Source organism: Podarcis gaigeae (assembly GCF_964106915.1).
Source record: "Podarcis gaigeae genome assembly, chromosome: 8".
In the NCBI taxonomy this organism is placed as follows: domain Eukaryota; kingdom Metazoa; phylum Chordata; class Lepidosauria; order Squamata; family Lacertidae; genus Podarcis; species Podarcis gaigeae.
Genome location: NC_139684.1, coordinates 10,813,403 through 10,828,996, shown reverse-complemented (window position 1 = coordinate 10,828,996; position 15,594 = coordinate 10,813,403). Strand labels below are relative to the sequence as shown.

Sequence of the window (15,594 nt, the reverse complement as noted above, 5' to 3'; positions counted from 1 at the left end):
TTTCTGCAAAACTGCTTTGAGGTTGCTGTTGCTGTTTTTTTAACAGCCAAGCGGTTATAAATATATATATATTTTATAAACAATAAGTGTTTTCGAGCAAGTGCGAGAGAGAAATCAAAGCAGAAGAAGAACCTGCCTGCCTTTGAGAGAGAAGGGCATTTGCAAGCGAATTTGCAAGCGAGGCAATGTGCCTAAAACGCTGTCATGGAAAATGCACGATCTGCTTTCATGTAGGCAGGGCTTGTTGGTCCCTAAACAACAGTCCCATCTGATGAAGGCGGAGCTCTGTCGGTCTCGAAAACTGGGAGGTGGGAATGGGATTCCAACGCGGTGACCCAGAGAGGGATTTAGCTATGGACCCACACGCTCCCTGGCCGGTCATTCCTGCGTCTGGCCAGCTTCAAAATACAGCCGGCGGGGAATGGGGAGGAGACTTTGTCCCGGACTTTGTGTTTTTCCTGCGTCTCTCCCCCCCCCCCCGCCTCCCCCCCCAAGCACAAGTGGCACAAGACTGAGAGCCAAGCTGATTCCATTTGGTGCCAAATTGCTCAGAAAGGAATCTGAGATCTCAGGACGCAATAGATTTAACCTTCCTGCGAGGCACAACTTTGATAACTTCCCCGCGCACTGGTGAAAGGGGGTGGGAAGAGGTTTTTTGTGTGTTCTTTTCTGTTGTCGCTGTCCCATCTCAAAGCCCTACCCCCCAAGTGTGTCATGATATGATCCAATGTTTATAAATATAGGCCTAGTGAGCATGAGCGTAGGCATGGGCGCAGCTACCCCCTCCAAAAAAATCAATGAAAACCAATACAAATCTGAGGTTCCCCTCCCCCCCCATCAAAAATCCTGGCTGCCCATGCTAGTGAGGAGTCATAGAATTGTGGCTTTGGAAGGGACCCCAGGGTCATCTAGTCCAACCCCCTGCGATGTAACAGACTCGTCTCCCTCCGTGGGTGGGTGTCAGCTTCTCCCTATTTAAGCCAATTTGAATCAGAACCTTGTGGCAGGGAGTTCCGTCAGTTACATTTCACAACAGTGCAGACATGTCCTTTTGATTTGCCTGCCTGGAATCTCTGCTGAATCAGGTGACCTTGAATTTTAGTCTTATCCACTTTCTCCTCTTCCTTTGAGGTTTATAAGCAGAGGTTAGATGGCCTTCTGTCAGGATGCTTTAGCTGAGATTCCTGCATCCCAGGGGATTGGACTAGATGACCCTGGGGTACCTTCCAACGCTACAATTCTGTGACTCCTCACTAGCATGGGCATTGTTGTTGTTTAGTCGTTTAGTCGTGTCCGCTTCTTTGTGACACCATGGACCAGAGCACGCCAGGGACTCCTGTCTTCCACTGCCTCCCAGTTTGGTCAAACTCCTGTTAGTAGCTTCAAAAACACTGTCCCACCATCTCGTCCTCTGTTGTCCCCTTCTCCTTGTGCCCTCCATCTTTCCCAACATCAGGGTCTTTTCCAGGGAGTCTTCTCTTCTCAAGAGGTGGCCAAAGTATTGGAGCCTCAGCTTCAGGATCTGTCCTTCCAGTGAGCACTCAGGGCTGATTTCCTTCAGAATGGATAGATTTGATCTTCTTGCAGTCCATGGGACTCTCAAGAGTCTCCTCCAGCACCATAATTCAAAAGCATCAATTCTTCGGCGATAAGCCTTCTTTATGGTCCAGCTCTCACTTCCGTACATCACTACGGGGAAAACCATAGCTTTAACTATACGGACCTTTGTTGGCAAGGTGATGTCTCTGCTTTTTAAGATGCTGTCTAGGTTTGTCATTGCTTTTCTCCCAAGAAGCAGGCGTCTTTTAATTTGCATATAAGAATGTCAGCATTTGGGGGGGTGGATTCCAATGTGTGCCAAATGAAAGGTCTGTAGGTGCCCCCCCCCAAAAAAAAACCTCCGCTGTGCGTCTCTTATTATGGGTGCCAATGTACCTGACTCACCCTGGTCCTCTGCTGCCCCCTGCAGGCTGCCTGGAGTTCGTCAAGCGACAACTTTTCCGCGTGGGGGACGACTGGTACTTCCTCTTCGCCCTGGGGGTCATTATGGCCCTGGTCAGCTTCGCCATGGACTTCACCGTCTCCAGGATGGCCAACGGTAACAGACACCCCCAGACCGCTCAGCCTTAGGCCCCTAATCTCTGAAAGGCAGCAGGAGGAACCAGGAGAACCAGAGAGCTAAATTATTATTCATCAAATTTATTTAATTGGATTCTTGCATTGCAGCAGCTTGCTCTAGATCAGTGTTTCCCAAATTTGGGTCTCCAGCTGTTTTTGGACTACAACTCCCATCATCCCTAGCTAGCAAGGCCAGTGGCCAGGAATGATGGGAATTGTAGTCTGAAAAAACAGCTGAAGACCCAAGTTTGGGAAACACTGGGCTAAATGATGATGATGATGATGATTTTATTATTTATATCCCACTCATCTGGCTGGGTTGCCCCTTTTAAATTAATAGACTTTGCCAACGTTGGTCCATTTTTTTCAATGGGTTCATTGTGAGTGTAAACCTTAGTAAAACCACAGAATTGCAGAGATGAAGGGACCCAGGGGTCATCTAGTCTAGCCCGCCTGCCGCAATGCTAAAGAATCCCCGACTTAGTTGGGTACTTAGTTTAATATTCTCCCATCAGAGCCCCTACAGAAAGGATTGTAGCCTCGCCGCATGTATCCCCTTTAATGGGCTCATTCATTTAAAAGACTTCTGTTCTGCCTTTGGGCCCAATTAGCAGCAATTATTGACTTGCAATGCCATTTATAAGAACGACACTGTGGGACGTCGAAGCCCTTAGAACAAAGCCGCCCTCAGAAGCTATTCACAAAGCTAACCTTCTTGCACAGCTTTTAAAAGGACTGGGCGAAATGCGAAGGAAGATAGTGTGATGCCCTTCAGTTCACTGCTGGACTCCAACTCCCAGAAGTCTCAGCAGCCCGGATGACCGATGGTCAGGGGAATGATGGGAGTTGGAGTCCAGCAACATCCAGAGTGCCACATATGATTTCCATCTGTGGAAACACAGATTTGGAAGGGAGCCTGAGAGTCATTTAGACAAGTGTTTCCCAACTTTGGTTCTCTAGCTGGGTTGTGGGTGTTGGGTTTTTTGGACTACAACTCCCATCTTCCCCAGATAGCAAGACCAGTGGTCAGGGATGATGGGAACTGTAGTCCAAAAAACCCCAAAAGAAGGCAGAGTAGTGATGGGGCAGTAAAGGCAAGTGTCAGGGGCACTAAATGGCCTGTGTGGTCCTCCAGCCATTGCTGAGGCAGCCCAGCCAGTGACTAGGGATGAGGGGAGTTGGAATCCAACTACGTTTGGAGAGCCATGGGTTCCTCCATCCTTGTGTTAAGCTGCCCAGTTTGAACCAGCTGCTAGGTGATGCGTCCAGAAGGACATGTCGAATTTCCTTTCTGTTTCTTTAGCCCACATGTGGCTTTACCAAGAGATTGGGGATTACCCGGTGCTGAAGTACCTCTCCTGGACCATATACCCCGTCGCGCTGTCGGCTTTCTCGACTGGCTTTGCACAGAGCATCACACCACACTCTGCAGGTGAGCCTTTGGGTGGGTGAGTGGGAGCAGGGGTCGGCCACTGGCGGCCAAGGGGTGGAGCCTGCCCCAGCCCCAAACCACCAACAGCTCAACAGCCTGCCTGCCTGCCTGATTCCCTGGCAACTTAACAGCAGAGGGAAGAGAAGGAGAAGGAACATTAGGTACTCCTGCTCACCACTTCTGACTTAACTGTCATATTTGCACCTCCTTTTCCTTCCAAAAGGAAGCCTGATGCAGCTAGGAAGGAGTGTAAACACAATTCATTTGTAGAGGCCTGGGGTGCAGGAAGGGTCAGGGCTCAAGTGGTAGAGCCTTGCATTCAGAAGCCCCCAGATTCAACCCCTGGAACAGGGCCAGGTTAAGAGGTTTAGAGACCCTAAGCACTTAATAGATTTTGGTGTCCCTGCACAGTGCTTTTTCAGGGGGGACGCAGGGGTACGCATACCCCCAAACATTTTGTGAATCTAACAGGAGAACAAACTAAAAATTTTAGTTTCTTCTCTAGCATGGTGAATCGTCAGTTCTGTTCCTACCCCTGATGGTGGCCTATAAAATGGTGGCTTTCTTGAGTCAAAATGAGAGTACCCTTTAAAAAATGTTTTAGAAAAAAAGCACTGCCCTGCATATACCTAATTCAAAATATAAATAATAAACAGTAAAATAAAATTCCATTTTTAGAAACAAAACCTACAGTAAGATGGAAAATGCTGCTTGTTTTTGGATACTTCCACTTTATTTGTGTTTGAAAAAAAATTCTTCTGCTTTTTTTAATTGCAAAATCTTTGATCAGATTTTCAAAACATCTTACGTAACACATTTGCTACTATACTTAGTAGGCATCCAGCATGCCTTGTTTGTATAGTTGTTCTGTTGGGATTTATAATATACTTTAGCTGAGAAAATGAACGCTCAGCTGAGCAATTTGTGGCCATTAATGTTAAAAATCCGGCAGTGGAAAATTTCCTGCGGTGCCCCTTTCCCTCGATGCCCGAAGCACATGCTTGTTTTGCTTAATGGTTAATCCAGCCCTGCCCTGGCAGCATCGTCGGGTAGGGCTGGGATAGGCTCCCTGCTTGAAACCCAGAGAGCTTCTGCCAGTCAGTGTAGACAAGACGGAGCTCAATAGGCCAAGGGTCCTCAGTTCCTGCATCTTAAAGGAAGGGTCTTCACTCAGCTCGCAAGGAATGCCGCTTATAAGAACAACATTCTGCTTTGCATGCCAAAGGTCCCTGGGTTCAATGCCCAGCAACTCCAAGTGGGGCCCGAGACCCTGGAGAGCTGCTGCCAGTCAGTGTAGACAGAACTGAGCTAGATGGACTAATTGGCTAACTCAGCAAAGGCCTTAAAGGTGGGTTCCCATGAGGCAAGACACAGTGATAACAGCAAGAACCTTTATTGAACCACATAACTGGGAAACAGAGGAAAAGCAACTGCTTATATACATTCCTGAGAGCCTGGGCCACTCCCACTGCCAACGTGATTGGCTGTCTAAACTTCCAAACTGCGAATCACGACTCAGGGTTCAAGGGCCAATGGAAGAGGCCCAAATCATGAAATGTTCTGTGATTGGACAACGTATATCGAATCAGAACACAGGAGCTCAGAATCCTCAGTCCAGACTTAAGGTAAAGATAAAGGTACCCCTGCCCGTACGGGCCAGTCGTGTCCGACTCTAGGGTTGTGCGCCCATCTCACTTAAGAGGCCGGGGGCCAGTGCTGTCCGGAGACACTTCCGGGTCACGTGGCCAGCGTGATGAAGCTGCTCTGGCAAGCCAGCACCAGCGCAGCACACGGAAACGCCGTTTACCTTCCCGCTATAAAGCAGTACCTATTTATCTACTTGCACTTAGGGGTGCTTTCGAACTGCTAGGTGGGCAGGAGCTGGGACCGAAAGACAGGAGCTCACCCCGCCGCGGGGATTCAAACCGCCGACCATATGATCGGCAAGCCCTAGGCACTGAGGTTTTACCCACAGCGCCACCCGCCTCCCTTCAGTCCAGACTTAAGCTCAGGCAAACACAGGCCACTGAATACATAACAGGCCTCCTGTGAGGGGGGCCAGGGAGAAGGCTGTTGGGTGGGGCCAGTGCAGAAAGAAAAGAGGCAGATCCTGCTCAGGAGGCCACCAGGAACATCTTCCTGGACTGGCTGGAGGTCCTAAAACAACCTGGAACCTCCTCCCTGTGTGCTCCTTCCAGGTTCCGGCATTCCTGAGCTCAAGATCATCCTGACGGGGGTCATCCTGGAAGAATACCTGGCCATCGAGAACTTTAGCGCCAAAGTCGTGGGCCTGACCTGCACCCTGGCATGCGGAAGCACCATCTTCCTTGGGAAAGTCGTAAGTGACCCGTTGGTCGGTCAAAGGGAAGCAACCCATGGCCTCTAGGCTGCAGAGCTCTTCTTCACCGTTTACACCAGACATCCTTAACCTGCGGCCCTCCAGGTGTTTTGGCCTACAACTCCCATGATCCCTAGCTAACAGGACCAGTGGTCAGGGATGATGGGAATTGTAGTCCAAAACATCTGGAGGGCCGAAGGTTGGGGATGCCTGGTTTACACCCTGTGGCTGTTTGCAAAGAGGCTCACACCCCCCAGCAGCTTTAGAGCAAGGAGAGGAGGCGAGTTGGAGGCCTGCAACCTTTGCCTCCAGGTCCACTCAAGAAACTTCGGTCAGTGGATCATGCCACCCTCTACAGGAGATACACCGGATTCCTACAGAATCATAAAATTGTAAAGTAGGAAGGGATTGCAATAATAATAATAGTAATTATTATTATTATTATTATTTATATCCCACCCATCTGGTTGGGTTTCCCTAGCCACTCTGGGTGGCTTCCAAAATAATAATAATAATAATAATAATAATAATAATAATAATAATAAATGTGATAAAACATCAAACATTAAAAACTTCTCTATACAGGGCTGCCTTCAGATGTCTTCTAAAAGTCAACTAGTTGTTTATTTCCTTGACATCTGAAGGTAGGGCGTTCCACAGGGTGGGCGTCACTACCAAGAAGGCCCTCTGCCTGGCTCCCTGTAGCTTCACTTCTCGCAGTGAGGGAACTGCCAGAAGGCCCTCAGAGCTGGACCTCAGTGTCTGGGCTGAATGATAGGGATGGAGACGTTCCTTCAGGTATACTGGAGCGAGGCCGTTTAGGGCTTTAAAGGTTAACACTGACACTTTGAATTGTGCTTGGGAACTTTCTGGGAGCCAATGTAGGTCTTTCAGGACCGGTGTTATACGGTCTCGGCAGCCGCTCCCACTCACCAGTCTAGCTGCCGCATTCTGGATTAGTTGTAGTTTTTGGGTCCCTCTCAAAGGTAGCCCCACATAGAGCGCATTGCAATAGTCCAAGCAGGAGATAACCAGAGCATGCACCACTCTGATGAGACAGTTCGCAGGCAGGTAGGGTCTCAGCCTGCATACCAGATGGTGGTTCACCAATCTCCTGCAATGTAGGAATCGCAGCCCAAGCATCCCTATATAATTGTAGAATCCCTTCCTCTACTAATCTGCCCTCCTCTTGTCTTCCCCCAGGGGCCTTTCGTTCACCTATCCAGCATGATCGCTGCCTACTTAGGGAAGATTCGGACCAGTGTCTCTGGGGAATATGAGGTAAGGAGCAAGGGGACAGCCACCCCCCACCCCCACCCCCCACCAAGGCTAAGGGGTGGAGTGGGCCTGCCCAAGCATTACTTCACTAGATTGATAAATGTAGATTCATTGTCCCTCTTGACACCTTCCTACAGTCACAACCAGGGTGGCTGAAGAGGTGATTTCTGCCCCCACAAAATAACCACCCCACCACATTTTCAGTGGGTGCTTTTGAGGCAGGGGAGACAGAGGAGAAATTCGAGTCCATTCACGTTAGAGGTGAGTCCAGAACAATACGCATGTTAGGAGCTCGTCCTACACTCAAGTAGGACCCTGGTAAAGACACATGCCCAACTGGCATGTTCTCTCCCTCCTGATATTTCGTTTGGGATCTTCAAGAGCTTTCTTCAGCCCGAACATCACAGCGACCGATGCCAATTGACACCGGCACACTTAGGGATCCGCAGAGTCTTCGCAACTTGCGTGACAGGCCTCAGCAACTCAGCATTTTGGCTAATCTACTTTATTTACATATAAACACACACGGAGCACTGCAACATGGCTCCCTCTCTCTCTAGCAACAGACAGCAAAGAGAAAAAGAACAAAGGACAATAGACCCACTTCACGGAACACAGTAACACAAGCATCCTGTCACTTCCCACTCTGTGGAGTCAAAACATATACCGTCATGTGATAGACAAAAATCCCATGACTGCAATCATGGAGCAGGAATTCTAACAACGCAAACCTAAATTGCAGCCATCCTCTGAAATTTGGACCTTTGGCAGAGTCAGGTGTACAGAAATGCATAGAACCAGGGCAAAGTGTACATAAAGAGCATGCATTAGGGAAAAGCAACATACACAAATGTGTTATATTAAGAGAAATGGCTTTGCAAAAAAAAAATGTGTACATTAGGCAAAATCACACACACACACACACACACACACACACACACACACACAAAGATGAGTCTATCAGGAACTAGGAACAACATTCGCACTAGAATGTTGCAGATCTCATTTATTTTATTTTTCAAAAATCACTAACTAATGTTGAAATGAGAACTGGATTTAAGAGGTTGAGAAATGATAAACGGAGAGGAACCGGAAGGAACGGATTGTCTCCCCCAATCTTTGCTCAGTTTAATAATCTGAGCACAGAGCTGGAAAGGGGTCAAACTGGAGTGGCTCCTGCTGGCTTGGAAGGCAAATGCAGCACTCAGCACCCATTCTGGAGCCCTGGGGGGATTCATGCTCAGCGGCGCTGGCTCTCAGGCAGATGCAAGAGGCACTTAGCAAACAGATCTCTCTTCCTCCTAGAATAAGAGCAAACAGAACGAGATGCTGGTGGCTGGAGCGGCTGTTGGAGTGGCCACTGTCTTCGGGGCTCCCATCAGCGGTAAGAGAAACAAGCACACAGACCAGCAAAGCTTTGCCCTCCCCCGTGGGTCAGATTCAGTAAACCTAGCTGGCAAGTGGCTTGCAAAGTTTACAGAGCTTGGAGTTTGTGCGTGTTTGGTGAAAACGCTTTGTGTCGCGCTGTCAAGCAGCTCATGTCTAAAGCGGCAAACCGGTGGTCATTGGGGGAAGGGGGCTGTGTTGGCGAGGGGCCTGCAAAAACCACACCTCTCCACTCTGGTTTGAAATGGGTAAGAGACCCCCCACAGCTCTGGGCAGCGAGGGATCCAGTCACGGCCATGCAGAGTCAGTGCAGAGCACAGGAGGTCAGTGCAGAGCACAGGAGGCAACAAACAGCAAACTGTAATAAACAGAAATCTGCCCTTATTCCCTTATGGGGGACACAAGCCCCCTTATAGAGTCCTTTGTAGCTTCTCCATCAGTCGGAGAAAATAACAGAGGACAACCAGAGAATATTGAGAAGCAAAGCAGCTAGTAAGCCTGATCTTTATTGATCTGTTGCAACAGGGTGCTCCCCTCACACACAGAAAAGGAGGAGGACCCTGAACAAAGGTGTGCCCGCCCTTATATAGACATTTTTAATTGCCCGCCCTGGAGTCCAAGACCACCCCCAGAAACATCATAGATACATCACAGAAGGGGTGTAGCTCAAGACCACCCCCCAGATACATCATACCTATATCACAGAAAGGGCAGTCTACAACAGAAATCTGAGTGCATTGTTTATCTCCTGCTGGCAGACCTGTTAATGGTCACTTGATTGGATACCCTGGGGAGCCTGGCCAGTCTTTTGTAATGATAAATACTTAGTTCCTGAGCCAGGTCACAGGCTCACCCTATTCATATACAGACATACTCTTAAGACAGGATTTGTGAAGGAGGAGACAATGGGGAGGCTTTTCCATTTTCCTTCGACCTTGCAGAGAAATGTTTGAGGTCAATTTGGGAGGGACAAAATAGTTTCAGGACTTTCTGTGGGGTTTCAGACATGTGGTTTATATATTGATGTACATGTTTGATCGGTGCATTCATGAACATTTATTTTATATATATATATATGTAAAGGGACCCCTGACCATTAGGTCCAGTCGTGGCCGACTCTGGGGTTGTGGCGCTCATCTCGCTTTATTGGCCGAGGGAGCCGGCGTACAGCTTCCGGGTCATGTGGCCAGCAGGACTAAGCCGCTTCTGGCGAACCAGAGCAGCGCACGGAAACGCCGTTTACCTTCCCGCCGGAGCGCTACCTATTTATCTACTTGCACTTTGATGTGCTTTCAAATTGCTAGGTTGGCAGCAGCAGGGACCGAGCAATGGGAGCTCACCCCGTTGCGGGGATTCGAACTGCCGACCTTCTGATCGGCAAGTCCTAGGCTCTGTGGCATCAATGCATCTCCTTGCCAAGGCACAAGGGAGCCTAGGTGCGCCTCTGGTCGGGGCATATTGGCTGCCAGTTGCCGACCTCTGCCTTACCTGTTTTCTTCACCTGCCCATTCTCCTCCTAATCTGGTCCCTCCCAGGGGTCCTCTTCAGCATCGAGGTCGTGTCCTCCCATTTCGCCGTCCGGGACTACTGGAGGGGATTCTTCTCAGCCACTTGCGGGGCTTTCATGTTTCGCCTGCTGGCCGTCTTCAACAGCGAACAAGGTGAGGAAGCTGAGCAGAGTTGCCGGGGAAGTGCAAAGCGGGTGGGAGGAGAGAAACTATTGCTTCCAGTTTGCTCTGCAGTGTTGGGCGCCCTGGCCAGTGTGCTCATCCACATAGTAAACATCTCTGCCCAGCTGCTGCTTTTTCTGGCTAGCTAAGCACAATCTTAGGCTCTTACCTTGCATGGGCTGGAAATAGATTTGATGGGGGGGGGGTTTGCTGGGAGACAGCAGTTTAAGCCTCACATGTGGAAATAATAATAATAATTTATTTATACCCCACCCATCTGGCTGAGTTTCCCCAGCCACTCTGGGCGGCTCCCAATTTAAGTGTTAAAAACAACACAGCATATTAAAAAACTTCCCTAAACAGGGCTGCCTTCAGATGTCTTTTAAAGAGAAGATAGCTGCTTATTTCCTTCACATCTGAAGGGAGGGCGTTCCACAGGGCGGGTGCCACCACCGAGAAGGCCCTCTGCCTGGTTCCCTGTAGCTTTGCTTCTCGCAATGAGGGAATCGCCAGAAGGCCCTCAGTGCTGGACCTCAGCGTCCGGGCAGAACGATGGGGGTGGAGACGCTCCTTCAGGTATACTAATATTCTAAACTGCCCACAACTGCCCTGGAAAGAGATGACTGAGCAATTGTGGCAACCTTGTTGGAAGTGCCGAACCCTTGCTGCAAAATGGAAGGGAAACTAGGGCTGCCATACGCTTGAAAATGGCGTCTGGGCAGATTTTCGCAGAATCAGCAAAATGTCTGGGGAAACCCCAATGTATGGCAAGTAGTATGTTTGTTTGTTTTAACTTTAAAAAACCCTGTAAAATCCCAAAAATGTTTGATTCCCCCCACCCCTAAAGGAAAAAAAGCTCAACAACTTTTGTCCGGATTTTCACTTTTGCGAATATGGCAACCCTAGTTAAACAGGCTAGGTGTGTCCTCCTCCCTGGAACCCTTTCCCTTCCCTTCCTCACCATTTTTCCCATGCAGGGGAGGATGGTCTATGTGTGCAAAGGGGGGCTTTGCCCCACCAATCTCAATCTTCACCCCTCCAGGCCCACCTGCCTGCCTGCCTGCCTCCCTTTCCCAAAGGGTCATCTAGTTCAACCCCCCCCCCCCAATGCAGGAACCACAGCTAATCCTCCTTAGGCTCAATGTTGCCCTTGAAGAAGAACTAGCCGGGAGGCGAAAAAGAAGGATGGAAGGAGCAAGGCTAGGAGCAGTTTCCCTGTCGTTGGCTCTGGCGCCACCTACTGCTGGGCTTCCTGCCTCCCGCCCTACCAGCCACCACCAATGCTGCGTGAAGATGTTTCCAGAGCAGGGTTTCCCAAACTTGTCTGATTTTGGACTACAACTCCCAGCATCCCTAGCTAGCAGGACCAGTGGTCAGGGATGATGGGAATGGTAGTCCAAAAACAACTGGAGACCCCAGTTTGGGAAACCCTGGACCTGGTTGTTGGTGATGGAGGAAGGCTCTCTGGGGACAAACCTCAGCAGCCACGGTGAGCAGGTGATGGGTGCTAAAAAATGTGGCTCGCTGGTTCCCCTGCCTGGCTGTGCAAGAGCAAAGTGGGGTTTGGCCCCAAGCAAATGGCCTTCTGCAAATGTTGGCCATCGGTGGGGTGGGGGACTTAAGCGAGACGGGGGAGAGAAGAGGGGAAAGTGAGAAATTAGGGAAGGGGGTCTTGGGTGGAAGGAAAGTGGGGGGGGGCACAGGTAGACGAGGAAGGGGGCTTCTATTTTTGTGGGCACCCCTGTTTTGTGTTTAAAACACCTCTCTTTTTCTCCCTTCCCAGAGACCATCATGGCTCTTTTCAAGACCAGCTTTAAGATTGACTTCCCCTTTGACCTGCCAGAGACATTCTTCTTTATGTTCCTCGGGTGAGATGGGTGAGGGATTTTGGGGTCAGGTCCACCCCATATATTTAAAGCAACCCCTCAATAATTCTGGGAACTGGAGTGTGCTGTTATAGGGAAAACTAGGGGGGGTTGGCTTTTGCTGGCCAACTCCTGAAGGGACTGAGTCCCCTAAGTCAATGGTCGGTCAGAGATGAATGGATGGAGGCAAGATCCACAGAAAGCAAGGGGGATTTTTATTTTTCTGTTGCAACAGAGTTCCCTCCTCTCCTTGCAAGGAGGTAGGAGAAACCCAGAACAATGGTGCGCAAGCCCCTATAAAGACTTTTGAAATTGCCAACCCTGTACCCCAAGACACCCCCCCAAAAATCATATATATATCACAGAAGTGATCCCCAGCAGATATTTGAGAGTGTTGCTTCTCTCCTGACTGCCAGGATACCTGATAAATGCCTTAAAGGTAAAGGTAAAAAGACCCCTGACCATTAGGTCCAGTCGTGGCCGACTCTGGGGTTGCGGCGCTCATCTTGCTTTATTGGCCAAGGGAGCCGGCGTACAGTTTCCGGGTTATGTGGCCAGCATGACTAAGCCGCTTCTGGCGAACCAGAGCAGCGCACGGAAATGCCATTTACCTTCCCACTGGAGCGGTACCTATTTATCTACTTGCACTTTGACATGCTTTCGAACTGCGAGGTTGGCAGGAGCAGGGACCGAGCAACGGGAGCTCACCCCGTCGCAGGGATTCGAACCGCCGACCTTCTGATCGGCAAGTCCTAGGCTCTGTGGTTTAACCCACAGCACCACCCGCGTCCCTTTTTAACCAGAATGCGGGTAGCAGCCATAAAAAACAACAACCCCTGGACCCCAGAGCAGCGCACGGAAATGCCGTTTACCTTCCCACTGGAGCGGTACCTATTTATCTACTTGCACTTTGACGTGCTTTCGAACTGCGAGGTTGGCAGGAGCAGGGACCGAGCAACGGGAGCTCACCCCGTCGCAGGGATTCGAACCGCCGACCTTTTGATCGGCAAGTTGTAGGCTCTGTGGTTTAACCCACAGCGCCACCCACACCCCAATAAATGCCTTACTTGGTTGTATTTTCTGGGTAGCCTGGCCATTCCTTTGAGATGGTAAATACTTTAGTTCCTGAATCTCTTACACATATTGATATTTCGCTCAGCTTAACAGATACTTGCCAGACTATATTTGAAAAGGGAGGTGTAAGGCCCTACAGTCCAAAGACAATTGGAAAGCTTTTCCCATTTCCTTTCTCCTTGCAGAGAAATATATGAGGTCAAGTTGAGAGAGTCAAAATGACTTCAGGATTGCTCTCCTGTACTATTTCAGACATGTGCTTTATATACTTGTGCATGTGTTTGCCTTGTACATTTATGAACATTCATTCTATATTTGAGACCTTAGAATTCTTACAACCGTGTCAAGGCTTCTGGGGGGAAAGTACAGTTTCCAGGGTCCTTCATGGGGGCACCATGTCCTTGAAATATGCTCTGAATGTATGGGGGTGGATGTGACCCATCTCCTTCCTTGCAATGCAGCCTTGGGGTGGGGTGGGGGTGACACCGAAGGGGTATTGTGTGCCCAGCAGCCAAAGTGACCCTAACCTCCCTCCCTCCCTCCCCTGTTTCTTTGCAGCGCAGTCTGTGGGGTGGTGAGCTGTGCATACCTCTTTTGCCAGCGCTGGTTCCTGGGCTACGTCCGGAGGAACTGCTTCACAGCCAAGTTGCTTGCAGAGGAGTAAGTCATACCTTGGGAGTGGGGGCCATGTGCTGGGGGGCATGCGGGGTGAGCTCCTGCAAGGACCGACCGACTGGCCTCGAACACACTGCTGCCTCTCAGCCTCAGTTTCCCACTGAGTCACATAGAGGATGTCACATAGAGGAGGGAGAAAGGTTGTTTTCTGCTGCTCCAGAGAAGTGGACACGGAGCAATGGATCCAAACTACAAGAAAGAAGATTCCACCTAAACATTAGGAAGAACTTCCTGACAGTAAGAGCTGTTCGACAGTGGAATTTGCTGTCAAGGAGTGTGGTGGAGTCTCCTTCTTTGGAGGTCTTTAAGTAGAGGCTTGACAACCATATGTCAGGAGTGCTCTGATGGTGTTTCCTGCTTGGCAGGGGGTTGGACTCGATGGCCCTTGTGGTCTCTTCCAACTCTATGATTCTATGATTCTATTCTATGATTCTCTGCAAAACGGGAACAACAGAAGTTTGCCTCGCCTGATTGTTGCATGGGCGATAAATGTTCCATGAAAGCACAAATGAATCGTAGCAGCTGACATTCTCCTTTCACATATTTGGGGTCTTCTTGGGGTTTGCATGACATAGGGATTACAAAAAATAATAATATTCTGGCTTTGGGAACAGAATGAGCAGGGTATAGAAAAAAAGGATATTGTGCGCATTTAAAAGTGAGTGACAGTAGAGGGGTCAGCAAACCTTTTCAGCAGGGGGCTGGTCCACTGTCCCTCAGACCTTGTGGGGGGCTGGACTATATTTTTTTGGGGGGGGAGGGAATGAACGAATTCCTATGCCCCACAATTAACCCAGAGATGCATTTTAAATAAAAGCACACATTCTACTCAGGTAAAAGCATGCTGATTCCCGGACCGTCCGCAGGCCGGATTTAGAAGGCGATTGGGCCGGATCTGGCCCCCAGGCCTTAGTCTGTCTACCCATGGTAGAGATGGACCAACATTTTATTATTACTTCCTCCATCACCCCAAGAAAAAATATTCTCCCTTGTATGCAAGCTTTCAGGACACGGGTGGCGCTGTGGGTAAGACCTCAGCGCCTAGGACTTGCCGATCGTATGGTCGGCAGTTCGAATCCCCACGGCAGGGCGAGCTCCCGTCGTTCGGTCCCAGCTCCTGCCCACCTAGCAGTTTGAAAGCACTTCAAAAGTGCAAGTAGATAAATAGGTACCACTTTATAGCGGGAAGGTAAACGGTGTTTCCGTGTGCCGCGCTGGTGCAGGCTCGCCAGAGCAGCTTCGTCACGCTGGCCACGTGACCCGGAAGTGTCTTCGGACAGCGCTGGCTCCCGGCCTCTTAAGCGAGATGGGCGCGCAACCCCAGACTCGGTCACAACTGGCCCGTATGGGCAGGGGTACCTTTACCTTTATGCAAGCTTTCAAGTGGCACAGAAATCCTCAGCACCTTCTGCCTGGTGGAAGAGCTTTGTGATGCCTGGAAAATGTACAGATTCCTCCACCAAATGATCTTTTCTATTTTTGCTTTGAGTTGTGTGTGACTTGCTGGTCTGCCATCAGAGCGAGCTTTGGGCAGGGAAGCCCTGCTTTTTGTTTTCAATCCTGAAAAGTAACCCTAGTTTTTTGTCTGTTTGTTTCTGGTACCTTTTCCCAGGAAACCTCTTTACTCGGTGCTGGTTGCCCTCCTGCTCTCCTCCATCACCTTCCCATCGGGCCTGGGGCAGTTCATGGCCTCTAGGGTAAATACTGGGTATCGCTCTCCTTCCCAGCACAGAGCACACTGGAGCATATGCAGAGTGC

General features: G+C 49.7%; 1 protein-coding gene across 3 annotated transcripts in view; it reads left to right on the top strand.

The window, feature by feature from the left end:
• CLCNKB (chloride voltage-gated channel Kb) overlaps positions 1 to 15,594 on the top strand; it is a 31,516-nt gene that overhangs the window by 8,360 nt on the left and 7,562 nt on the right. For all 3 annotated transcript variants that reach the window (XM_083750213.1, XM_083750214.1, XM_083750212.1), the window contains 9 exons: positions 1,970 to 2,098; positions 3,422 to 3,550; positions 5,749 to 5,888; positions 7,092 to 7,169; positions 8,472 to 8,550; positions 10,088 to 10,213; positions 12,006 to 12,090; positions 13,720 to 13,821; positions 15,449 to 15,533. In XM_083750213.1, coding sequence (XP_083606339.1) covers positions 1,970 to 2,098; positions 3,422 to 3,550; positions 5,749 to 5,888; positions 7,092 to 7,169; positions 8,472 to 8,550; positions 10,088 to 10,213; positions 12,006 to 12,090; positions 13,720 to 13,821; positions 15,449 to 15,533 — 953 coding nt within the window. The remainder of the gene's footprint in view (positions 1 to 1,969; positions 2,099 to 3,421; positions 3,551 to 5,748; positions 5,889 to 7,091; positions 7,170 to 8,471; positions 8,551 to 10,087; positions 10,214 to 12,005; positions 12,091 to 13,719; positions 13,822 to 15,448; positions 15,534 to 15,594) is intronic.